General features: G+C 43.6%; 1 protein-coding gene across 2 annotated transcripts; it reads left to right on the top strand.

The window, feature by feature from the left end:
- The first annotated feature begins 1082 nt into the window (after window positions 1–1082).
- Window positions 1083–27200, top strand: YBX3 (Y-box binding protein 3). Of its 2 annotated transcripts, XM_027035571.2 has the most exons (10): window positions 1083–1575; window positions 5500–5563; window positions 6612–6645; window positions 9131–9220; window positions 10761–10883; window positions 15570–15773; window positions 21827–21924; window positions 23753–23924; window positions 24628–24727; window positions 26628–27200. In XM_027035571.2, the coding sequence occupies exons 1-9, from the start codon at window positions 1311–1313 to the stop codon at window positions 24691–24693; spliced, it is 1116 nt and encodes a 371-aa protein (XP_026891372.1). In that variant the 5' UTR covers window positions 1083–1310; the 3' UTR covers window positions 24694–24727; window positions 26628–27200. The 2 variants fall into 2 exon arrangements, with proteins under 2 accessions (XP_026891372.1, XP_026891373.1); XM_027035572.2 differs by lacking the exon at window positions 15570–15773 and having other exon boundaries at window positions 1086–1575.

The raw sequence follows: 27200 nt of genomic DNA, 5'->3' as shown, positions 1-27200 counted from the left end.
CATTGGTAAACGATTCAGGAGATTAGGAACTGAAGAAAATGAGCTTTTGTTGGACTAGACATGAGAGTTACATAGGATAATCTCAACTACTTCCCAGAGTGCCTTTGAGAAATTCCCTCAAAGGAGGAAATGCACTCTGCATACCTAGTCCTAGTAAACTCCCTCAAGAAAGAGCAGTACTAGAATGTAGACCTAGGTGTGCCTGCATCCTATAGGCCCAGAACACGAAATACTCCTAAATTCCAAATAGGCGCTGGGTCCAGGTCATTGTCCCTCTGGCCGTGTGTTTAGCCTGATTCTCTAAAAGCCAGGGGGGACTCCTCAAACTGGAAATATCGTTTATTGGGTGATCTGTTTCTCCGTACCTCTCATCCCTGAGACTAAGAGGGCTCAGTTGCTTAAGCTTTCGCCAGCTGAGAGATGCAATTGGAACAGACGGTAGGATGTGAATTTATTCAGTCTTCCCCAAGTATAGTATTAAACACATTTCAGCGGCTCGTTACTTATCGCCATGAAATTGGGGTACGCTCTGATATGGACACCGATTCTCTGACGTTTGCACCTCAGTTTCCTCACCTGGGGATTGCAGGTGCAATTATCCCTAAGCTATTCTCCAGGGGTAAACGGCCAAGCAGAGTTTTTTTGGTTCAGTTCTGTATTGTCGTGTCGGAAATGGTTCCTGGTGCTTCGTAAACGTCGGACGAATACACAGCAAGGGCTTAAAAGCAAGGGTTTGGGGGACGAGAAGCGCCGCGAAACTTGGAAGCCGCGTTTTCCTTCGCGCAGGGGTCAGTTTCAGGCGTCAAGATGCTGCCGGGGCGGGGCCCCGCTGCCCGGCTCCAACAAAGGGCCGGCGGCGCGTGCTCCTCGGAAAAGTCCAGGCTGCCGTGCAAGGCGCGGAGTTAGCCTGGCTTTCCTGGACTCCTCGACTCGGCCCCTGCGCTCTCGTCCCGGGCGGATTGGTGGCTCGGAAAGGGCATCGGGCGCCTTTAAATGCTAATGAGAGTCGTGCCCAACTCCGAGGCCAACTTTCCCCACCCTCTTCCCTCCCCGGCCGGTGCGCCGCCTAGAAAAACTTGTGCGGGGCCATTTTTGGGGCAGTAAGATCGAGCGAGGAGCCCAAGAGCGAGCGCGCAGCCCGAGAGCTCGAGCCGCCTCCGCCGCGAGACCCCACCTCGGCCGCCGCCGCCTGCGCCGCGAGAGCCGCCACCGGCCTCCCAGAGAGCGAGCCCCGGCCGCCGCGACCTCCAGCCGCGCCAACCGCCGACCAACCGCCACCGAGGTGCCCGAGTGAGAGCAGAGGAGGCGGCATGAGCGAGGCGGGCGAGGCCACCACCACCACCTCCACCAGCACCACTCTCCCGCAGGCTCCGGCGGAGGCGGCCGCCGCGGCCCCCCAGGACCCCGCGCCCAAGAGCCCGGTGGGCAGCGGCGCGCCCCAGGCCGCGGCCCCGGCGCCCGCCGCCCTCGTCGCAGGAAACCCCGGTGGGGACGCGGCCCCCGCAGCCACGGGCACCGCGGCCCCCGCCTCTTCAGCCCCCGCCGGCAGTGAAGACGCGGAGAAAAAAGTTCTCGGTGAGTCAGGCCCCGGAGGGTGGGGACCGCTCCGAGTGGGGCGGGCGGCCGGGCACGTGCGGGCAGCGCCCGCCGAGTTTCCCACCGGGGGCGCCGGAGTGACAGCAGGGGGTCCCCAGCGCCCGGGGCCGCAGCCCGCCCGCCCTGTGGGGCTCCCGGGTGCGCGCGCGCCGCCCTGCGCTCCTCCCCGCCCGGTGCGCGCCTCTCCCGGTCCCGGGCCGGCGAGCTGGGGTCTTGACTTTTGTCACCTTAGGCGCAGGCACTGTGGCACCTTCCCGTAGTGGGGGGGCTACCTCGGTCCAAAGAGGAAAGGAGCGGCGGTCTGGGAACGAGGACGCAGGGCAGGGATGGCCGTGGATGGAGGGGAGGGACAGACACGTGGGACGGGCGCCGTGGAGCCCTCGCTGGGGATCGGGGGTGAGGGGAGGATTTCCCCCGGGGGGGGAAGCGGGGGAAGTGGGGGCCGGGGGACGGGCAGGGCAAGGTGGAAAGGCTTCTTGCTGAGAAGGCTCAGGTGTCTGTCCCTGACGCCCTTCCCACATGGGCACGGGAAAGACGCCATGCTTCTGTCGGCCACATGCCGGCGAAGGGGTGTTGCAATCCTCTCCGGGAAACTTGGGTCTCGGTCCCACGTCCTCCTCCCTCCCCGTGCCCACTGCTGCGCTCACCAATCGCTCACGCGTATTCTCCTTCCCGGACTGTGGGAACGCGCTCGGTGCAGCAGCTGAAAAAACTTGGTCGATAGCGCGGGTATGACGTTTGTTCAGAACACCCTTATCTTGGGACTTGTAACTTAGCAGAGCAGGTGGGAAGAGGTCTCGTTCAGGTTTGTGCGGGCAGAGCCTTCGAATGGTTTTCTGTGGTCCTTGTTGGCTTCGTCGTCTTGCTTCAGCGTTTTCAGCCTTTCTGGAACGCCCTGTGAGGCCTTAAGCGGGTTTATGAAGCAGGTGGGTGGTGAAGAAACCCTCCAAAGGGTGCGTGTCTATGTCAGTCGCTCTTTTAAACAGGAAAGTTAAGAGATGGTGTCGGATGCTTCGGAGACATTTCCAGTGTTTGGGGCGGGGCGGGTTTGATCTGAGCTTTGCCTGCCCAATTTCGTGGGAAGGAAAGCAAATAATGTGAACAGCGTGTAATACAACAGTTCCATGTTCCCTACCTTGAGAGGCCGGTTTGCTTGTTTTTTTTTTTTCCCGGGGCTTTTTCTCAGTTGCTGGGGAGCGGCATGCTAAAACTAACCTGTGTAGGTTAAGAGAGAAACTTGCCCTCCTATGCACTGACAGCCTGGAACCTGCTTGGGATTCTTTCTCTCTCCCTCTCAGCCCCTCCCCTGCGCGCGCCAGCTCTCTCTCTCTCAGAAAAAATAAATAATAGTAATTAAAAAAAAACAAAAAAACACAACTTGCTCTTATTTTGCTGGACTAAAGGGGTACTTCAGTCTAGTCAGTATTCTGATTATTGTTTCCAACAAATGTTTCTGGGAGCACTTCTGTGCAGAGTGAGACAGCCTCCCGCTTTCCAAAGCAGAGTTAAGATATACTCTTAACGGTAACTTATTTTGTGGACAGGAACTTTTGCAGGTTTTCCCTTGATCCTTGTACCCTTCTGGATCTCAACTGAACTGCTGGATTTTAAACTAAAGCAGGCATCTTGAAAGATGAAAGGAACAGAGAAATTAATTCTCTTAACCACCAACTGCTATTAAGCCTCTCCCGCATCCCAGGTGATGAGTCTGGAGGTCTTGTATCTTTCTGCTGTAACTCCCAACTCTTAAAATGAAGGATGGCCTTCTACATGACATTTCAACACTGGCTGTCCCTGCCCAGAGTGTCCTGCCATCTCCTTCCCTCTGCCAGGCAAACACAGGGGTGCCTAAAATGTGCCAGGCACAGTGCTGACTGAAATGGAATTCTGGTTTTGGAGTCTTCATTTGAGTTCCTACAAACAGCCCTTAGCCTCAGTGGATAGCCATAGGCCGGAGAAAGTGGTTTCCCCGGGTGAAAGAAAACTTTCCTTCTAATAAACATTATGGAAGCCATATGGTCTTCCTCTGTCCCCCCTTCCTCCTTGTGTATGTGACGTGAGGGTATGGTTTTAAAGCAAGAAGTGTGCATGAATGTGTTTGACCCTGTGAAATTGTTGGGAGTGTTGGTGGATTTAGGAAAATTTAAAAACCTACACTGAGGAGTCAAAATAGCCTTCAGCCTGGTTTGAAGTTAGACTTGAAAACCATTTTTCATCTTTTTTTTGCTGTTCTGTTAGTATTGCCTTTCTAATCAAGATTATTCCTTTAAGAGTTCCTGTCTTTATAGTGTCCTAGGTCATTAATTTTGGGGCAAATGACAGGAGGCACAAAAACTCTATCACTTGAAATAACTTAAAAGTGTGACATAAAAGCCTATGGTTTATCAAAAATGGGCTCCTCTGTGTACATTTAGATCTAAAACATAATTTTTTTTTCTTTCTTCCTTGACCTTCTAATTTCTAATTAAATGGTTTAAAACCAAACATTCCAAAGGTTCAGTCTCTTCGTTGGAAAGATCTTCCTCACTTGGAATTAGAGCTGGAGATTGCTCAGTCAGTGATGGGCTCTGAATGACTTTGGAGGCATAGATAGAGCTGGGTTTTTTTTCTTAACTTTTTTTTTTTCTTTTTATAAAGAGAGCTAAAATACTTCCTTAAGCATATCAATATAGCGAAACTCAGAACTGGCTCTGTCCACAACAAAACGAGTCCTAATTACTAGTTTAGTCTTAAATTTGAAAACTGAATCCTCATTGTTTATCCTTGGAAGTTATAAAGTTTGTATGTCATAGAGAAGCAGCCCTAGTAACAGTTAATGCTGTTGCTTTCATTCTCTTCTAAGCGTTTTTTTTGTTGTTGTTGTTGTTAGGTACTGTATTGTCAGATTTCCTGTTTCATTGAGTCTTGATAATCGCTTTATGCATTTCCTGAATTTAGACATAGGCATTTCCTAGAGGTTCTGAATTTGACATTCACAAGTGATTCAAAGGAGTCTTCTCAAATCATACTCGACGGCTGACATAAATATGAATGTACAAAGTACAAGTTCTAGGACCATCCTGTTCATTTAGATACCTTCTCTTCAATTCTGTTGAAGTCTGGCATGGTACAGAAAGGGCCCTACTCAGCGATGGAAAGTAGAGACATTCAAGTTAAAGAGGGAGATTTTGTAAAAACAAAAACAAAACCCAAAACACCCAAAAAAGGATGAGCTTGACTCTCCCCAACTGCAGGGAGCAGGGTAAACAATGAAACAGAAGCCCAAATTCATCACTATGGTTTGGAAAGGCCTGTTACCTCCTGTCTTGGGGTGGTGAGTACAGAACGGGTTGAGACAGCATCAGTTCTATTATTACTCTTGACTCCTCTGATAGGCCCCCATCTGGCGGCTGGACAAGCTACTTTACGTCTTTGTAGATTAGCTAGTAACAGGGAGCTACTATTTCACTTACTAAAGTTTGCCTAATCTCAGAGTGCAAAAGTGATGTGTTAGGGTCATTGGTACTTGACCTTGTTCGTCTGTCTACATTCTCATTTCATTAGACCCTTCTTTGGCACCGGCAAAACTTTTCCATGCGAAAACTTTAATCGTAAAGAACGTTGTTTGTTTTTTCCGTGATGTCTTTCAATTTGAGTTATTGCAGAAATGTATAGACTTTCCGACCACTCCTTATGACGGTACTGAAACATTTAACGAGGAAGAAAGCTGTAGGCTTCTGGAAAGCATTTTCCTATGGTGTCTTCCCTTGCTCCATTTTCTTTTCCTAATATATTTTAGAATTAAGCCTTTAATGGTTTCCTCGGGTATGTTTAGGCTTTATATAATGCTATCAAGACCTTAGCGATATGAGCTTTATCTCTTTGTAGGTCAGATACTAATTTATCTGCTTAATCTTATTTTAGCCACCAAAGTCCTTGGCACTGTTAAATGGTTCAACGTCAGAAATGGATATGGATTCATAAATCGGTACGTGCTTGTATCTCCGTATGTGTTTTAAATTCATGCTTGTTTTGTGGCACCAGCAGTTTATAGATCCTTGACCAGACTTTTTAAATGGCTTATGTAAGTTTTTTTGTTCATTTTGTTTTCAGTTGATGGCTGGAGTAAGTTTTAAGATTTGTAAGCACTGTGACCATTCTCCTTTCTAAGCTAGTGGTTATTAAATATTAATTAAAATACACTTCCAGAGTATGGATAAATGACATGTTTTTAAACATCCAGTCATTAAAAGAAAATTGAAGGTGAGGGAGATAAAAGAGACATGGGAAGGGCCTTAGGACAATTGAGACCCTATCTGTAATTTCACAGATGGAGAAATGGAGTCTTAGACTGGTTAAGCAACTTCCCCAGGGTCACACAACTAGTGAGTAATTGAGCTAGATCTGTAACCCAGGTCTGGCCCAAGTCCTGCGTAGAAAATATAGTGTTTTCTTTAAACGACGGTAGCTTCTAACCTTATAGAAGGAGAACGCAGCTGTGGACTGTTGGCAGTCTGGTGATGTTTTTACGTGATACAGTCATTCGCTTTGCCCCTCCCCCCCCCCCTTTAAAGATTCCTTAATTTCTTCCTTATCTGATTTGGTGGGGGGGTGGGGTGAGTTAGGGCAGGGTGGTGGGGAGGGTGCTGTTTTAGGTTTCAGTGTAAGGAGAGCCTAGTTCACAGCTGTGCCCTGTCCTTTTACTGTCTTGCTTTGCTTTTTACTGGGAAGGAAATCTCGGGCTCTGATTACATTCCACGTGATTTAGGAGGCGATGAGAGGGAAGGGATGTTTCTGTAGATTCCGTACACTTGGATCTAAGCACTGTGGTAATATGGAGGAGTATGACGGGGATCTTGCAGGTTTGGAAGTTTTTACCAGGGACCGATTCTGGGCTTCTGAGTTAAGTTGAGGAGAAACAAAGATGTATGTTGCCTTTTTTGAGGTCTTGGGATCTAAACTCATAAAACATCTGTTCTTTTAAGTTTTTCCCCATATCTAGTACTTTCATTTGTGAACTTTTTGTCTTCTAACAGAAATGACACCAAAGAAGATGTATTTGTACATCAGGTAAGAGGGATAATAAATGCTACGTTTGCTGTGTGAAGAGATGGGTGTCTGTGATCTGCTCGTGTCCCTTTTCCAAGATGAAGTCCTGTAAACCATCATTCCACTCTAAACGTTTTGCACGGTTTTATTCTGGCAAGAGAGCACACTTGCACATTTTAAGATCGGCAGATAAACTCTTCTGTCCCATCATTTTAGCCTTTTATTTTTGCAGTCGAACGAAGTAATACTCAGACCAGTTGCTAATTTTTAAAGCCTTTGACTCCTTAGCAGAACTCTGTACCCGTGTTACCATCTTGTTTTCCTGATTTTGTGGTTCCCCTTCCGTGTTTGGCTGGAACTGATGTGGCTTTTGCCTGGGTGGGTGTTGGTTAAAGCTCTTCTCCCCGAGTGGCTCTGACTTGAAGTAAATAGCGCAGCAAGGCAGATGGTTAGGGTGTGTGTAGCCAGGACATGAGAAAACTCCCCAATGCCCAGGATAATCCTCACTCCTGTAAAAATGAGGCATGGTTAGCACATGTCTGGGTCAAAAGGTCCACATCCCTTTGGATTCGGAGATATAGGAGATGGGTAAAATATGGGAACCATGGGCTTCTTGGCTATTGATGTCTTTGTCTTTCTTTACATTCCTGGCCTAGGATGCTCTTTATTTCATTATGCAGCCTGGACTTGTTTTACAATACAGGTTAAAAGAAGAGATGTCTGCCCTCGTTGTTCTTTTTGTATATTTATTTAATTTCCAGCCAATTGTCTCAAGTCTGTGGGGAGCTTAGTGTGTAACAGGAAAATACAGAGTCAGGTACTAAGACCAGTACCTACCTGCAGGGTTCTGTGAAGCAGCATCTGGTTTTCTTTGGTTTTGTTTCCTTCTGTTTTGGGTTGTGGGCGAATTGGGGTGGGAGTGGTGACTGGGGAGAGTAATATCTAAGATTAAGCTCTCTATTGTGGTTTCTGCTGTTTACGTTTCTGCTTGACTGGATGTATTTCGGTTGTGCCTAGATAATTTGAGATTTTTTGTTGTTGTTGTTGAGACCCAGTGACCTTTAAAGTTAAAACAGACTGAAAGAAAGTGTTGCTTCTCATACCTAGAGGTTAATAGGTAGACCTTTGGGGTTAAGCAGTCTGTGTTTGACAGCTACATTATAGGGACCTCACAAGTTTGTGTCCTGGTGGCCAGCATCATTAGCCTGCGAGTCTATGACCTGATTCCAGCCCCCATGAGGTTGCGTGGTGAGTCACCTCCATGTGTTGAGGCCTGCCCCGTTGAACAGGAAAAAGGGAACGAGCCGGCAGGGAGGGGCTGTTTTTGGAATGGCTGAATGTGCTAACTGCACACCGATATCCTGCCCTGAGCCGCCTTTCTTCCTCCGTGGGTGAGGTCTCTGTGGCATTGGCTCCTTTTTTTTCCCTCCTCCCTCCCACTCAGAGTAAGGGAAGGGCTGGATTACACATGCCTAATCGCTTTATAAAATAAGGTTGACCTAGTTCCATAGAAACTCAGAGCCCCTTTAACTATTTAGAGATACCAGCTAAAGAAATGGAAATTCTTTGCAGGAATTATTCTCCCCAACACTGACCGAAAAGGGGAGGCCTTTTCATACGCAGATACTGAGGTGCAGGTGTTTCATGCAGCAGAGCATCTCCATTAAACTTTTAATGTATTATCACAGAATGTGTAGGGATGAGTGAGATACAAATGGTGTGATGGGGAAAGTATTGGATAAATATCATATGGATACAGTGCAGGGATATGGATTCCCCCTACCCACCCTGCCTACCCCCCCCCCCCCCCCCCCCCGCAGGCTGTATCTTTATGTCTTCAGCAAAATCCCTTACCAGCTTCATTGTTTTCCTTCTCCATAAAATGGAAGAAGGGGGAGAAGAGGCCAGATTATGATTATCAGTAATGTTTCGTTCCTGAGGTAATTTTGTGTGTTCCATCAGGTGTATTTATCCCCCCTGGCATTTTAAAATTCCTTTTCTCTAGTCTTCATCATCCCTCCTCTCCTTCGCTCCTTTTAAAATTCTTTTTGAGATTCTCTTGTCTGTAGATAGTTTCTCCACCTAAAAAGAAAAATAAATAAAATAAAAAATACATGTGTGTTAAGCAGGACTTCATGAAGGCATCCCCCCTTTCCCCTCACCCATAGAGGTACAGTCTAAATCTTAGATGCCTAATAGCTTGAGGGAACTAATATTTCCAATTTCATGATCAGGCTGTAACGGAGGTGGGTACTAACTGCACATCCCGTTGAATCCACCTACCAAGATGAATTTCAAAGGATACCACAAATTAAGAAAACGCGGAACATAGTTTTACCGTGTTTTTGTTCTGTTTTGTTTCGTTTTTTATTACTGTTTTGAAGATCCAGGTGAGTGGGAGAGTAATTTCAAAAAGCAATAAACTTGTATGCAGTAAACTTGCGAGATGAAATCTGTGGCCAATATTGACATACTCTTCATTTAGAATTTTCTGTTCTCTTGACAGACTGCCATCAAGAAGAACAACCCACGGAAGTACCTGCGCAGTGTAGGAGATGGAGAAACTGTAGAGTTTGATGTGGTTGAGGGGGAGAAGGTGAGACTATCGTGGCTGGGTATCGAAGTGTGCTAGCATACGGTTTTCTTGCATAGTGAGTGGTCTCTCAGCCCCTTATGAATTAACCTTATTTTGGATTTTTGACAGAAGTGACTTTTAAGTAGAAAATTTTTGATTACTGAATACCGCTATAAATGTTCTTTGATTGATTATAAAAGGAGGTTGTAATTTCTCACTTAATAAATGATGAAGAGCCCTATTTAGTTATAGAGGGAGAAGCTAATTTTTCAAAAGTTAAAGGACGTATTTTATTTCGGTACCAAATGTATATTCCAGTGTAGATTAAAATTTTATAGTATTTTTTTAATCCCTGCACCCATCATGGGGCTCCAACTCATGACCTTGAGATCAAGAGTCAAATGCTCCACAGACTGAGCCAGCCAGGTGCCCCATAACACTTATAGTATTACAAACAGATAAAAGTTGCTTTGGGGAAAAAGATATCTTTTTTTTAAGTTTATCTATTTATTTTGAAAGAGCACGAGTGGGGTGGGGTGGGGGGTGGGGGGAGAGACGGAGGGAATATCCCAAGCAGGCTCCACGATGAAAGTGCAGAAAGAGATCATGACCTGAGCCAAAATCAAGAGTCAGATGCTTAACCGACTGAACCACCCAGGCTGCACATTTATTTAATACAGAAACTTAAATGATTTCTTTACTAATGTGATCCCTCAGCTGTGTTGCAAACCTGGAGTTTCAAATCCTCCACCAGCAAATGCTGACCTGTAATGATCTCTGTTATCCCATCCAACTCTTAAAATTTTGTATTGCCAGGTTAATTTCACCTTCATATGTTTTCAGAACTTGAGGTTTTACAAATAGATGTTGAATGTGAAATATATTCTTTTGAATCTCTCTTGTCTGATTTTTTTTTTATGTTTTTGAAGCATTATTTTATCTCTTTGTCCGTAAGAGATTAAGAACGCTGAGTGTGTTTGAAGGATACTAAGACGGTCTAAAGCGGCACCACATTGGTGGAAACGATGTCTTACTCAATCCAGGACTCTTCTGTTGCTGCCGAGATGGGAGAAGTTTCCCTCTCAATAGCTCAGTGCTGGACAGAGCCACTCGAGCCCATGAAGAGCTGTTCTCTTAGTGCCTCTTAGAATAATCTAGGTTTCAGCGTTGTTCTAGGATGATAACATCTAATTTTTTTCCCATGGAGAAATATTCTTCCTGGTCTAGCATTACTTCTTTCACAATCGCATTACATTTACCGGTGTGTGTTCTTTAAAGAGGTACATACCGTTTTTGAAGTTAGCATAACCAAACAAGAAGGGAGAGTTTAGGTTGTGTGAGCAAAGAAACTACATTTATAATCAGGACACCAAGCACCTTGCTGATCTTATTAAGACTTGGGTGTGTATTTGAGATCATGGTAGGAATTGTGGGTACGTTCTGCCAGCTTTAACATTCTCACTGTCCCAGGCTGGTTTTTTATGGGGGGCATGGGTGAAAGGGGTTAGTTGAGTTAGCTTCTTTTGATTTTGAGGCCGTCTGTGTTTGTCTTCTTTCTCAGGGTGCAGAAGCAGCCAATGTGACTGGACCGGATGGCGTTCCCGTGGAAGGGAGCCGTTACGCTGCTGATCGGCGCCGTTACCGACGTGGCTACTATGGCAGACGCCGTGGGCCTCCCCGTAATGTATGTTGTCTCAGTGCCCGAAAGAGTTTTCACGTGTAAAACGAAGTATACATACCTGCAGCAGATAAATGTATCTCCTCCCGGAGGCACAGAATGATTTGGTTTGGGAAGGGAAATTTGTAGTACCCAGAATTCATCCACAGCCGCGGGTCTCTTTGGAAACTTGCCATTCAGAAGTTGTATCCGTTTGTATGTATTTGGCTGCAAGTAACAGACAACTATCTTTTAAGAGGGAGGGCTTAATTAAGATAGGCTGTGCCAGGGTTGTCAAAAGGGCTTTCTCTTTATTTGGCTCTTTTATCTGGCCAGAACCTGGTCATGTGACATTCACTGGCAAAGGGGAACGGGATTTCCATGATTGGCCCAAAGCGGTTCATCTCTTGGCATGAGCACTGTTGACCTCTAAGAAAAGAAGTGTTTGGTTGGCAAGGAGAATGGGGGATAGCTCAGGAATAGGCAAAAAAACCCAGCACTGACCGCAGAAGTATTAATTTACCTCGATTAAGTAGCTGGTTTATTCAGTGTAGCATTTTCCCATTATTTTAAAGTAAAGAAGCAGTAAGTGATACTCCATATGTTTAGTTCTCTAGATTGGTAACAATCCAGGCGAAAGGGTTTACAACCGGGTCTGTCTGGAGCTTACTTAGAAGGCTCAGTTTGAAGCACGCTCAAGGCACCCAAAAAGAATCCCATTCATTTGTAGTCATGAGGAGCCTCTTAAATTTGAGTCATTTTTTGAGGTTTCTAGAATTAGTACTTGGGATTGGCACTTACAGAATAAGACTTGAGATGCTTTGTGAGCCCTAGACTATGACTTTGCGTATCATCCGAGGAAACCTTTTGAAAAATGTCACCAGAAAAGAAAGTCTGCAAAATGAGAATGATTTATTATTATGCTTTGATAGATTTATATCTTTCCACTTACCTTAATGCTTTCCCTCTTCATTCTGTCATCTTCACACCCTGCCTAAGTTGATTTTTTTTAATGTTTGTTTATTTACTTTTGAGAGAGAGAGTGCGCACACATGCAAATGAGTCGGGGAGGGGCAGAGAGAGAGGGAGACAGAAATCCCAAGCAGGCTCCATCCTGTCAGGGAAGAACCTGACACGGGGTTTGATCTCATGAATTGTGAGATCATGATGTGAGCTGAAATCAAGAGTCGGATGTTTAACCCACTGAGCCACCCAGGCGCGCCCCCCCCCACCCCCCCGCCCTCCAGATTGGTTTTTTATCAGCTACCTGATGACCTCTTATTTTTCTTTCTGTATTTTTCTTTTTTTCTTTTATTGCTAGTTTATTTTTATTCTAAGTTTCTATTTTGATTCCCGTTAGTTAACATAGGTGTTACATTAACATGTTTCAGGTATATCATCTAGTAATCCAACAGATGCATACATCACCGTGTGCTCATTGTGACAAGTGCCCTCCTTCATCCTCATCACCTATTTCACCCTTCTTCCCATCCCCTCATCTAATTTTGTATTTTTCATACCCATGTTTTGCTTATCTTACTGATTTTTTTTTTAAAGTTTATTTATTTTTGAGAGAGCACACACACATGCGTGGGGACGGGGAAGAGGGAGAGAGAATTTTAAGCAGGCTCCACAGTCAGTGAAGAGTCCAACGTGGGGAGTCCAAGGTGGGGCTGGATCCCACAACCCTGGGATCATGACCTGAACGGAGTTGGACGCTTAACCGACGAGCCATCCAGGTGCCCCCCTTATCCTGTTTGATTGTTTTTTGTTCTTTGTTTTTTTTTAACATTTATTTATTTTTGAGACAGAGACAGAGAGCATGAACAGGGAGGGTCAGAGAAAGAGGGAGACACAGAATCCGAAACAGGCTCCAGGCTCCAGGCTGTCGGCACAGAGCCCGACGCGGGGCTCGAACCCACAGACTGCGAGATCATGACCTGAGCTGAAGTCGGACGCTTAACCGACTGAGCCACCCAGGCGCCCCTCCTGTTTGATTGTTAATAAAAACCTGTGCTGGAGGTGGCGAGTAGGAATGAGCTACTGTAGCATTTATTATATAGCATGTTAACTTTTCCAAGTTCATCACATTCACAGAACTCTGGTTGTGATGGCAGTCGACCCTTGAATAACACGTGTTTGAATTGTGTGGGTCCACTGACAGCAGGTGTTTTTTGGTAAATACAGTACATGAATATAAATGTATTTTCCTTATGATTTTCTGAATAACATTGTCTTTTCTGTGGCTTAATTTGCTGTAAGAATACAGTGTATCATACACGTAACATACAAAATAGGTGTTAATTGACTGTATGTTGTCAGTAGGCTTCCAGGAAACAGCAGGCTTTTAGTTGTTAGGTTTTGGGGGAGTTCGAACACATGGGTTTTTGACAGCGTTGGTGCCCCTAACCTTCTCGTTGTTCAAGGGGCAACTGGATTTTGATTATTACGTGAATTCAGAAGTAAAAGTGGTCCTCCTCAGCTGGAAATTGCAAAGTCCTGCGTGTGAAAGCTACTTAGAAAGAAAACTTTCAAAATTCTGAAAGTACGTGTAAATGAAGGTGGTTGTTTTTGTTTTTGTTTTTGTTTTTGTTTTTGTTTTTGTTTTTGTTTTTTTTTTTAATTGGGATGTCCTGACATCCTGACAGCTTATTGACTATCTCTCAAGAGCATGTTTGGCAAGGGTGGTGCCATTATTCCTATTTGGAAAGATAATTAATGAAAGATTTGGCTGTTTAAAACTCAAAAAGGTATAGAATAGCCTAAAAAGAAGAATAATGCAGTCTCACACTTACTATTTTGGTGTATGATTTCTATGCTAATGTTTCTTTTTTACTTTTTTATGCTAATATGTGTTACGTAGTTGTAGATTGTAGCTGGTACAGGTTTTATGAAGTATACAATGGCTGGATTTTTCTGAAATTACTGGAGGCGATAGCTGAAACTTTCACCTTTGGGGAATTTAGTTGCCCGTGTGGCTGATTCTGGAGTGTTCTAAATCTTAAATACCCTCACCCCCAAAAGAAATGGGTCATTATTTTATTAGTTTTTAATTTATTCATTTTTGAAAACTATAATTACTTCCCTTGATTGCCTTTTGTATTCGCATATCTATATCCTTTAGTGTAAAATTTGAAATAAATTCTTTGAGGGACGTTTGGCTATTTATGTTTTTATATAAAATATTAGTATGTGATATATAGTAGCTTAAATGTAGGAAAAAATGTGGGGTCGGTAGTTTCCTTTGTTAATAAGGCCTATATTTAGAAACTGCCTGTATCTATTACTTACTACTATAAAAGTGCCATTAAAACTTTATTCCAAAGCCTATAAAGAAAATCATGCTGTAAGTCAGTGGTTCTCAAACTTACTGGTTTTTGGACCCATTTGTATATTTAATTATTATCGATGATCCCAGAGGTTTTATTGTGTTTATATCTGTTAGCAATTAGAGCAGACATTTAAGAGATATTTAATTGGTTGTAAATAAGCTCATTACACATAAATATAAATAACATTTTTAATGAAGACTAGGCTTTTATTTTTATTTATTTTTTGATATTTTTAATGTTCATTTCTGAGAGAAAGAGAGCAGGGGAGGGGCAGAGAGAGGGACAGAGGATCTGAAGCAGCACAGCCCAATGCAGGGCTCAAACCCACGGACCGTGAGATCATGACCTGCGCTCAAGTCAGACACTTAACCGACGGAGCCACCTAGGCGCCCCTGAAAGCTAGGTTTTTAAATTGAGTGAGAAGAGTGGTGTTGCTTCATATTTTTGCAGGTCTCTACTTGGTTTAATAGAAGCCAGCTGGGCTTTCGTATCTCCTTCTGCATTCAGTCAGCTAAGAGGCTCTGTGTCCCTGTGGCTGTTTGGAGCCTCCATATACCCATGAGAGAATAAGAGTGGAAAGGGCAAATAGTATCCTTGCACCATTATGAGAATCGTTTGAACTGGGTACCTGCCCTCCGCCTCTGAAAGGTTTTTGGAGACCCCAGCCACACTTTGAGAACGGCTCTAGGAAGGTAGGACTCTTAGGACAAAACTGTTAACACCACACAATGTTTTTTTTCTTGCTTTGCCCTGACTCTGCCCCATTGGATGGCAGATGTTGGGAGACACACATTAGCTGGGGCTATTAAACTGTTAACAACCTTGTACATGTTTTCTTTGGTTGTTCAACTGATGATTCACCAATTCTTTTTTTGAGAGAGAGAGAGTGAGAGCATGCGTGGGGGAGAGGAACAGAGGGAGAGAGAGACCAGAGGGGGAGGGAGGAAGGGAGGGAGAACGTGAGGCAGGCTCCACACTCAGCACAGAGACTTACGTGGGGCTCAATCTCAGGACTCTGGGATCATGACCTGAGCCAAAGTCAGGAGCAGGGCGCTCAACCGAGCCACCCAGACACCCTCCCCAGCCCCACCGTTATTCACCAATTCTAATGAGATGACTCGTCAATTCATTATAGATTGATTGCTTTTGCTTTTCTGCTTCTTAATATTTTATCTGCCCAGATCTACTTTAATCTTAATGTAGTTTATCCCAGGTAATCACACGATAACCTGGGTTAAATGCATTTTGTCCGTATAATAGAGGGAATTATTCCCTTTGGGGGAGATTTTGTTTTTCCTTTGGTGATATTCATCCTGAGCAGTATTCTTTGGTTCTGTCCTTGCTGAAACTTCTTCTGAATCTCTGTTTCTTTGCTTGCTAGTACGCTGGGGAGGAGGAGGAGGAAGGGAGCGGCAGCAGTGAAGGATTTGACCCCCCTGCCACTGACGGGCAGTTCTCTGGGGCCCGGAGTCAGCTGCGCCGCCCCCAGTATCGCCCTCAGTACCGGAGGCGGTTCCCGCCTTACCACGTGGGACAGACCTTTGACCGTCGCTCACGGGTCTTTCCCCATCCCAACAGAATGCAGGTAAAATTGCACCTGGGACTTTTCTTCAGCCGTCCTCACCCCTCCGTCCTTCCTCTTCCTCCTCCTCCTCCTCCAACACCAGCCGCCGGAAATCAGACCTTGCTTGTGGCTTCCTGATGCTCCAAAAGCTGTGAGGCGAGGCCTTTAGTCTGCTCTTTCGGAGCAGCCATTCTAGTGACATTTTCAAAAGCATTACCACAGGAGCCATGCCCGTAATTGGGCACCCTGGGGAACACGGGACAGTTTAAAGTAGAGAGACAGGTGGTTATGCGTTTTAAGACTTTGAACTCTGAAGTCAGCAGACTTGGATTTGAATCTTGTCTCTGCCAACTTGAGTCTGTGAGCTTTTGCAAAAACTGAGTTAATTCTCATCCATTGAACGGGCATAATAACATGCCTCTTCCATGGGGTCGTGGTGATTAAATCAAAGGCGAAGATATTTAGCTTGGTGTCTTAGGATAGAGGAAATCTATAGAGTTTTTAATTTGCATGAGATAGTGTTAGTAAGAAAAGCTGTTGTAGATGGGGATTGTTGATGAGTTATTACTCTCCTTTTTTTGCTGAAAAATACTGACAGAGCTATTGTGAACCTGACCTATAATCGATAAACGTTGTAACAACTCTGCAGTTCCCCAAGAAACTTGGAAAACTTGGCATAGGACATGATTTTTTGTTACCACTAGCTATAACTTTTTCCTCTTAGTGTCCTTGGTTTTTGTTTTCTGTTTTTCCACGAAGTGTTTTGACTGAACATTATGTTCAGTCTGTTCTTTGCTACCCATCTCTTATCCCATCATGCATGACTATGTTCTTTCTACATTGCTTCTTGTTATTTCTCTTCTACTCTTTAACAGCTGTCCCTGACGAATGTGCTAAAAATAACGAGTAGACTTGCATATATGGAGAGACTGGGTACATGGGGCATAGTAGGTTTCTTTAGGGCAGCACTCTGGGCTTCTAGGAAATGAGAACAGGAAGAGTCAGGGAGATTGTAATACACATTTATTTTTAGGGCATTAGTAGTACTTTCCTGAAATAATCTTTCTTAGTATTTTGCACATCCACACGTATCTTTTTTTGAGAACACGATTCTTTTCTATGTGGTTTAAAATAAAGTATATTTTACCTTAGGAATTGAAGGTTCAGAGCAAAGGGATTCTTCAGTGCTATGTAGAACATCGTTTACAGAAGCTGGTTGAAAACTAGTTTTGAAAAACATGTGCTTATTCTGATAATCACATGGAGTTGTTTTAACTTGAGCTGACTATCTTACCCATTCCATATATGAAATAAAAGCTGTCCTTAGATTCCTTCAGTATTTTTAGAATCTTTCTAATACATCCCATGCTTGGATGTTCAGACACTAAAGAAGTCTGCTTAAGGCAATCAAGAGCATCAAATGAAAATCCCTAAAACTCTCTTCCATAATAGCTAGGCTAATGGTTTAAAAGTATAGTGAGATCTCTAGGATGTTAAATATTGAGGTCAAATAGAAAAGTCTTTGGAAACATTTTTTACTGTATAAAAACCGAAACTGACACAACAGGGGAAAAAAATGATTATATACAGACCAATAGAATTTCCCTTCTGTACAAAGGACATGATATAGCATGATACATCAGTGACCACACGACTTCTGGTTTTTCAAAGATAATACCTATCTAGCTTAATTTGAATTTAATTTCCGCTTGGAAATTAAGTCGAATCGATTACTGAACTAATAGCAACATTTTGCCGTCTCTGAGAAAAGAACTGTATGATAGAGAAAAGGGAGCATGAATTATTTGGCACTGACGAAGTGGCAGACGTTTGAAATCCGTTCTCGTTCAGTCTTCCCTGTAGCTTTATGAAATTGGCAGTGGTTTCCATATTTTTGTTGGTGTTGTCACAAATGAAGAGATTTGCCTATTCTAAAAAATGGGCAACTTGTACCTAAGGTCCTGCGGCAGAAAGTTGTAGAACTGGATTCAAACTCAGCCTCTGCTAATGCTCTTCCCGTTCCACAGTTCTAGTAAACTCTAGCCCTTCACACATGCTAATTGCTTTTCCTGTCTGCTTTTTGTGGATCAAGGTTCCTGAGGAAGCAGCAGCTTGGCCTGTTCAGAGAACTAAAGGGAGGCTCCTGTGGTGACAGTGTGGGCGAGGCCCAGGGGGGTAGGACATGAGATTAGGGCGATGTCTTAGAGCAGATAGAGCATGTCTGGTAGACTGATAAGGACTGCTGACCTACTCCAAATGTGATGAGAAGCCAGTGAAGGGATCTCAACAGGGAAGACATATTTAGGAGCCCATCGGACTATTTATGGAAGCTAGACCACAGGAGGCAGCAGTGGACGTGGGAGAGACCGGCTGCTATAATCCCCTGTGCGGAGATGGTCCTGCCGTGGATGAGGGTACTAGCAGTGGGGGTGTGCTCAGTGGTCACATTCTGGCAATATTTTAAACCTAGACGTGACGGCATCTGATGATGGAGTGAATGTGTGGTGTGAGGTGTAAAAGATACCCCTGTGGTTTTTGATTTAAGCAAATACGGGAAAACAATAAAGATTGGGTTTAGGGGAAAGGTGAAAACCATCTGGAGATCTTCCCTCCCCCTCTGCCCCCCCACCGCGACCCCTGTCCTCCCCCCCCCCCACGTTAAATTTTACCTCCAAGTGGAGATGTGAAGTAAGTAGGCAGAAAAATAAAACACAGCCAAGAGGGAATATGCGGCTCGGGTTAGGAAGGTGTAATTTTAGATAAGGTGGCTACAAAGTCTTTGGGCTCATGTTTGAGAAGAGACCTACGTGAAGCGAGGGAGCGAGTCTTTTAGGTCCTGGGAGAAGCCACGAATGGCCGAGGGAAGGGCAGGGACAGAGGCCGAAGAGAGCCTGAGGAGGGCAGACGAGACCAGGTGTGAGTTTGAAAGGTCTGGCGCAGGATGGGATGAACTCCAAAGTGGGTGTAGGTGGAACACTGATCCTAGGACTGAGTCCTGGGCACACCAGCTTCCTCCAAGATGAGGAAGATGAAGAGTCTGGGATGATGAGATGGAGCAGATAGGGAGAACATATTTCCAGAAGGAGATGCCGTGTCAAATACTGAGGAGGAAATGAGGGAGTTAGACTGCGAGTGGATTCCTGTTGTTGGTAACTTGGGAGTTAGTGGTCCGGTAAGGGCAAAAGTCTGATTAGCATGAGTTCAAGAGAGGGAGAAGAGGTCTCGTATTCTCCTTTGAGGAGGTTTCTTTGGTGGTTAGTTAGTGGTGGTGGTTTTCCTTTCGTCTGTCTGTAAAGGAACTCAAATGGGGCAGTAGCTGGGAGGAGGCTATGGGGTCAGAGCAGGGTTTTTGTTTTTGTTTGATTTTGAGATGTAGTGAGTTTTCTCCTGGCCTCCCAAGCCCTCTCTTCACCAACAACTTTGTGAAAGCCGTTATAGGTGGACAGATCAAGTATGCTCTATGTGCACACACATATACCCACGTTTATATATGTGGAACTCATGCTGTGTGTGTGCATATACGTATTTGTATATGTGTGTTCCTTATTTCTGTCTCCAGAAATGGCCTGAAATCAGTGATTCCTTAATAACATTGAGCATACCTGTCCTCCAGTGTTTTGTTTCTAAATACCATTCTCCAATAAAAAGAAGCTCTCTTGGAGAAGTGGCTGATTTCAGAGCTGGGCCAGAGAAAGTACAATATGAGCCCGGAACATCTTGTTGTGCCAAAATGCAAGAAAGTACTCAAAGAATGTTGGAGACATGTCAGAGGGACAGGAGCCAGTTTGAAAGGGTTCCCATTGGCCAGTAATGATAGTAACAAGATTATAACTCATTGAATAAAATAGAAAACCATGAGTCTATGCAGATATAAATACATAAATGGATATATTGAGAACTTGATGAGGAATGAAACATTTACACACTTTGAACGTACTGCTCCAAATCCTCACTAATTACAAAGAGGAGAAGAGTAAACGTACAGCAGAGTAGGCTTGCCAGATACTACCTTAACTACTTCTGAACTTGAACGTTGTCAGTAACGGCACAAATTGAAACCATCTGCCGCCCAACGGGATGCGATGCGAAGGGTGCGGTGTGACTTTTATGGCTTCCCTGCCAGATACACAGGAGCTAAATCATGAGGAAACACCAAACAACCCCCAAACTGAAGGATAGCGTATAAAATAACTGGCCTCTAATTTTTAACAGCGTCAAGGTCACAAAAGCCAAGGAAATGTCGAAGAACTGTTTCAGGCAAAGAGCTAAATTCAAGGCATGGTTCTGAATGGGTCTTGGCCATCAGGGACATTACTGGGACAACTGGTGATACTTGAACCGGGCCTGAGGATTAGATCTTGTACTTCCAACTGTTTTGTAAGTTTGTGATTATATTGTAAGAATTGCAAAAGATGGGTGCCCTTTCAGCATGTTTATGCACCTGGATGGAAATGATGGAGTAGAGAAGGGGGGAAAAGTATACAGTGAAGGGGAGGAGGGATAGAGAGTTTAAGTGTTCTAGGAGGTGAGAGAGGGGTTGGCTTTGGATATGAGCATAGACCACTTACCCAGGGTTAGGAGAGTGAAGAAAATGACAGCAAACACGTAGGTGGGTAGATTTGAGAGTGAAAGAATGTGGAAATCCTTTGCCGTTGGCTTTTCTTTTCCTAGTGTAACATGGAGAAGTAAAAGATGTTAGTGTTGAGAAAAAAAGGTTAAGATGTGGCTGTGTTACAAAGAATTTTGGAGATGTTTGGTGGGTTTTCTTGTTTGTTTTTAGTTGTCTTTTCCTTTGGAAGTTCCACAGTAAATAAATTTTGTACCCCCAGTTTGAAATAAGTTTATCATCAAGGAAGTATGATTTTATTTTTTAAAAGATTATAATTAAATGCAAAGAGATGGAAGGAAGCAGTCAGAAGCGAAGGTGTTAAGAGGTGTGGGAAAACGTTTATATGTAGAAACCATTAATGGTTGAAGGGATACTCTGTTCATAGAATTAGTGGATCTGAGTTTGAAAGGGGGAAGAGATTCTCATTGCTCAAATGTAGCATATCATTCTCTTTCTTTCTTTCTTTTTTTTTTATTTAAAAAAAATTTTTTTTTTAACGTTTATTTTTGAGACAGAGACAGAGCATGAACGGGGGAGGGTCAGAGAGAGAGGGAGACACAGAATCCGAAGCAGGCTCCAGGCTCTGAGCTGTCATCGCAGAGCGCGATGCAGGGCTCGAACCCACGAACCATGAGATCATGACCTGAGCCGAGGTCGGACGCCGAGCCGACTGAGCCACCCAGGCGCCGCCCCCCCCCCCTTTTTTAATGTTGTATTTATTTTTGAGACAGAGAGACAGAGCATGAGCAGGGGAGGGGCAGAGAGAGAGAGCGAGACACAGAATCCAAAGCAGCTCCAGGCTCTGAGACGTCAGCACAGAGCCTGATGTGGGGCTCGAACCCACAAACCGCGAGATCATGACCTGAGCCGAAGTCAAGACGCTTAACTGACTGAGCCACCCAGGGGCCCCTCATTCTCTTTTCTTTTATAATAATGGGTCCTTTTTTCTTTTTTTTCATGGTAAGAGATGAATGAAACATTTCAAAGTGTTTAAATTAGTATTATCAAATAAGACTAAGAGCTCTGTGACACACAAAAGACTGTTGTAGTAGAAGTAAGTTTTTCTTTCCTGTCATTCACAAAGATCTAAATCATTGAACAGTTCACTGTTAAAGTTGAGGGTTCTCAGCTTTATTATGAAGCATTTTACTTTTTACTTAAAAAAAAAAAATCTGATGGGGCACCTGGGTGGTTCAGTCGTCTAAGTGTCCGACTTCGGCTCAGGTCATGGTCTCGTGGTTCGTGGGTTCGAGCCCTGCGTCGGGCTCTGCGCTGACAGCTCAGAGCCTGGAGCCTGCTTCGGATTCTGTGCCTCCCTCATCCTCTGCCCCTCCCCCACTCACGCTCTGTCTTTCTCAAAAATAAGGAAACATTAAAAAAAAAAATCTGAATGCAACTGTGTGCTCTGTGTCTCTTCTGTCTGGTCGTATGACATTGACTTTTGGCTCTGACTGCCTTCTTGTAGGCTGGTGAAATTGGAGAGATGAAGGAGGGAGTCCCAGAGGGAACACAACTTCAGGGACCGGTTCATCGAAACCCAACTTACCGCCCAAGGTACCGGAGGTATGTGACATTGCTCCCTAACAGCCAGTTGAAGGACTTGAGAGAGACAGCATAATGGATGAGACTGTTGGGGGCCTATTGTACGGATCTATTATTGGAAGATCCATTGGAAGAAGTGGCTGCTTCGACTGGAGGTCTAAGGATTAGAGGGACTCTGCAGTGTGTTTTCCAACGGCCATGGGACATGTCCCCCCTATTTAACAAAATATTTTGGTATTCTTGTGCAAAACCATTGGTTTGTATGGGTTAGCTGTGATATGGTATATAGATGAATATTAATTTTTTTGTTCTATTGAATGAAACAAACAGAAAATTAATTGATGGGTCATTGTTCAGTGGCCATGCCAGAGAAAGGAGGAAGTGAGTGCCAGCCAGCATGTGGGGTACTGAATAGTCCCATCACCAAGGCAGTCTGGGGGTTAAGTCAGGCTACAGATCAAATTGTGTGTCCGTTCCCACCTTGAAGTTAGTAGCTGTGTCTCCTTTGGGAGGTTCCTGGACTCTTAAGACTTACTTACCAGGTCTATAAAAATGGACATTAAGGAATATTTTACAGTTTTTAAAAATACTAACGAATCTAAGCTAACGGTACCTGGGATATATATAGTAAGCCCTCAGTAAATATTAGATACTGTTACTACACCACCAATGGTATTCATATTAGTGAAGGAGTAGGTTTTTGTGCTTCATGCCTTGTGAAAACTGAATTGAGCTCGACTCCCTCAGAACCTTTTAAAGCTCTTTGTATCATAAGCCTTCCTATTCCTTTTCCTGGTCCTTGATGTAAGTGAAGAAAGTAGACCTTCACTCCTGATCGATATTTATACCACCTGGAGGTTTGGCAACATGGGTTTATTGAAAGGAGAATATATTATTTTGGGAAAGGATTTATGCCAGTCTGTGTCCTTTTCCTCACAGGATTCATTCCAGTTGTAGACATAATGACTCTTAATGATTAAATACTAAGAACTTCCAAAATAAGAGGTTTCACAGAAATGCCTTAACAAAAACAGGAGACAGTGGTTCCATCCCGGTCAATCCCTGGCTGTGTGATCTTGGGAAAGTTACATTTGACTTTTTTCGACCTGTAAAAAGCAGCATTTCTCTACGGTCCAACCAAATACTTAACCTCTCAACACCTCTTGATTTTTCTCACTAGAAATCCAATGTACAGAATTAGCATTGAAATTAAATGTTTAACCCAAAAACATACCAGCACAGACTCTGGCACGAAGTAATGTTAGAGTTCCTTCCGTGTTTAATCCCTCCAGGCTCCACTAAACTCAGTTCATGGAGGGCAGGTACCAGGAGCCACTCTTCTTTTATGATTTTACTATCTGTGCCTGTCAAGTGCCTGGCAGGACCATGATATGTGTCCAGAGTGTGTTTATTCACTACAAATGGGTATTCAGATGAAGAGGGAAAATGGTGGAAAAATAGGCTTTTTTCCACAAAATCTCTGCTCCATTTGCTGCAGTAGCCTGTGTATAATTCTTTTTCTTTTGTTTGTTTAGTGTTTATTTTTGAAAGAAAAAGTGTGAGCGGGGGAGGGGCAGAGAGAGAGGGAGACACAGAATCCGAAGCAGGCTCCAGGCTCTGAGCCGTCAGCACAGAACCTGATATGGGGCTCGAACCCACGAACCGTGAGATCATGACCTGAGCCAAAATAGGGAGGCTTAACCGACTGAGCCACCCAGGCGCCCCAAGCCTGTGTATTCTAGCAATAGATACCAATCACTTGATTTCTTAAACTTCAAAAGTAAAGATTATTCTTGCGGCCCCCTGTCCTGTTGCACTGTTCTCTTTTCTTTTGCATTCTCTGCTCTAGAGGCCCTCCTCGCCCCCGACCTGCCCCAGCTGTTGGAGAGGCTGAAGATAAAGAGAACCAACAAGCGGCCAATGGTTCAAACCAGCCATCTGCTCGCCGTGGATACCGGCGCCCATACAACTACAGGCGTCGCCCCCGTCCTCCTAATGCTCCTTCACAAGATGGCAAAGAGGTAAATCCAACCAGCCGGAAGGGGATGTTGCCACATCATCCTTAATCACGTCAAACTTTATTTAGTATTCCATCCTAAGTGTGGTTTGATAACCTGCCAACTGGCAATCATATAACATTTTATGTTATCATTATATTACATATGTATTTATATTTACAAATCATATAAATGTCTACTATTTATATATTAAGGTAATATGTATATAGCATTTATAGGTATTCTATTATATAATCTGTATATGAAAGATAATATAATATTTTTAATATTTTAGTTAAGATCTATGTGTCTATATATTATGGAGAAAGAATGCCCTGTACATAACATAAACAAACATTTGAGTTCAACTAGTTATCATTCTCTGAAAGGATTATGCATACTAATGGAGATTCAGAATTAAAATGTTGAAGGCTCTCCGAACGTAGGACAGCATTTACAGAGAGGATGCTCTCTCTAAGCAAGTATTAAAAGCAATTGTGTATCAGAGACTTTGTTGCGGAGAGTGGTGGTGTTTAGTTGCCATTTATTGGCCGTTCTTCTCTGATACTAAATTTTGACTCCCACTTAAGAATAGTTACTTTTGCAGAGTGATTTCTCTTCGTAAGCAGGAAGATTCCAACTTTTGAGACCTTTTAGTCTTGAACTTTCCATTGTCATCCGGGTCGATTAATTTCCGGACTGTGGTTTTGTTTCGTGGCTTACTTAGACCAAGGCAGGCGAAGCGCCATCTGAGAACCCCGCTCCAGCCACCGAGCAGAGCAGTGCCGAGTAACACCAGGCTCCCCAGGCACCTTCACCATCAGCAGGTAAGAGCTCGGGCAGCCCGGGCCTTGAGTTGATTTTTTTTTTTTTTTTTAATGTTTATTCATTTTTGAGAGAGAGAATCAGCATGAGCGAGAGAAGGGGAGAGAAAGAGGCAGACACAGAATCCAAAGCAGGCTCCAGGCTCTGAGCTGTCGGCACAGAGCCTGGCACGGGCCTCGAACTCACGAGCCATGAGATCATGACCTGAGCTTAATGACGTGAGTCGGACGCTTAACCCACTGAGTCACCCAGGCGCCCCTGATATTTTAAGTATTGTTGATTTCAGTCTGAGCCAGTTCTGTGGTTCATCTGGATCAGCCGTCATCTCCTTTAGGACTCCGGAGAAAGAGCAGTTTTAGTGGTTAAATATGGGATTTGACCTTACTTTGCTAGGTTTTGGGGGGCATAAGCATTTGACAGTTATTGATGGTCATTTTTTTTCTCTATAGACATAATTTTTAATATTAATACCTCTTAACTTTTGAAAGTTTTACTTTTGTGACACCTAGTGGCCAGTTTGAACAGGAGACTGATCTACAGAATAAACTAGAGTATTTTTTTCTTCCTTCTCCCTTTGATAACTAACATAATTGATTTTGAGGCCGTGCAGTATAATGAGCGAGAGCCAAGAGGTTTATGTACTCAGTGCGGGAGCCACTACTCATTTGCTGGGTGATACTAAGCAGTTTGTTTATTCCCTGCCCCAGCAATGTCTGCTGCTGGTAAAACAGGGATACCAACTAGACTTACTCACCAAGTGTTGTTGCAAAGATTTAGTGAGATAACATGTGTAAGGTGCTTAATCAGGGCGTGGTGAAGCATAACCTCCCCATAAAGGTTAGCTTGTCTTTATTGATGTTTCCTGCGTTTCTGTTTTCTTGGTAAAGGTCTTGGAAACTTTCAGTATAGAGATAGAAATAGAACTAGACTGACCCAATTGTAGAGCCACTCCTAAAGGAATTTATAAGCCATAGTTGTTTTCTTTCTGGGTTTTTCACCCACTAACTCCTGGGGCTTAAATTTTTGAATATTTGTTGGTTGTTGTCCTTTGCATTAAATAAAGAATATGCTTTTAGTTAAAAGAGACTGTAAAACTCACAGCCTTCCATCAGGTTGACATTGCTGTGCTGGGAATATTCAGTTTTATCTCTAGGTTGTGTGGACAGTATCATAGAAATAAACTCCCTATTTAAATTTGCTTGCATGAACTGACTTAGAAATATGTATCAGTCATTTGGCTATAACCTTCTACTTAGTAACGTTATTTCTGGGTATTGCTTCTAAGGGAATAATCCAAAATACAGGGCAACAAATATTTGTACTATTTATAATTTGTCTAACGTTGGGAAGTGGCTCAGTGTTGGGTTTGTTCACGTTAGGAGATATTGTGCAACCACCAAAATAATTATGAAGAATTATGGATGCCGTAGTATCATTTATTTGAAAAGGCGTCCTGATGGTAATTTTCTTTTATATAATTTTAAAAGAAATGTTGGAGAGAGAGAGAGTGCACATGAGCAGGGGAGGGGTGGAGAGAGAGGGTGAGAGAGAGAGAATCCCAAGCAGGCTCTGCGCTGTTAGCCTGATTCGGGGCTCAGTCTCGTGAACTGTGACATCATGACCTGAGCCGAAGTCAAGAGTCAGATGCCTAACCGATTGAGCCCCTCAGACACCCGCTTTCATATAATTCTATAAAATTTTTACTATGTACTGAATGTTCTGGTTTACACAAATGTTGTATTAAATGTGTAGGGTTATAGATCTGTAGATGCGAGAATAGATTATGTGTAGACCTTCTGAAATACTGTCTCCTGAATTACATGAAAAGCATACTTTTTGCCTTTTTATTCTTAAACTCTTGGTCATTTTGTCACTCTGAGTTTGGTTTCATTTTTTTTCCAGGTGACCTAAGGAAATTAATGACCATTAGAAAAAGAAAGCACAGAGCAGACTGTGACCTTACCAACACCAAAGAGACATGCAAGCAATAACGTGGAAGAGTCATGACCAAGATGTGGACATTAGAACGTTTACTATTCTTTATGAAACAGACAACTATGAAAGGAAAATGTCAGCCAAGTTTCCTAGCCAGCTGAGATCCGGGAATGCCTGCACACAAGACGAGAGAGCAACCTCCCCAGTTTCAGCAACCACTAGGTTTATATTTTTTTTCCTGGTTTTTACTGTTTTGGTAATATAAATTGAAAGAAGAAATATTAATACCACATGGGGAGAACCCCAACCAAAGAAATCTGAAATATATAGTAAATGCTTTTTTTTCCCCTTTTTTGTTCATTTTGGATGCTGGTGCTAAACTTCCAAGTGTCGTGATTTAAAAAGAAATTTTATGCCCTTATTTATTTCTAGGATGAGGGGAGGATAACATTTTTGCTTTCTTACGTGACTTGCTAAAAATGTGCAGTATGGAGTTCCTCAAAAATAAAATTTTTACCCTTGAAAGGAAATGATGTATAA

The sequence above is a fragment of the Acinonyx jubatus genome, chromosome B4 (assembly GCF_027475565.1).
Source record: "Acinonyx jubatus isolate Ajub_Pintada_27869175 chromosome B4, VMU_Ajub_asm_v1.0, whole genome shotgun sequence".
Taxonomy (NCBI): domain Eukaryota; kingdom Metazoa; phylum Chordata; class Mammalia; order Carnivora; family Felidae; genus Acinonyx; species Acinonyx jubatus.
The sequence above is the reverse complement of the archived record's forward strand: the minus strand, read 5'-3'. Positions and strand labels throughout refer to the sequence as shown.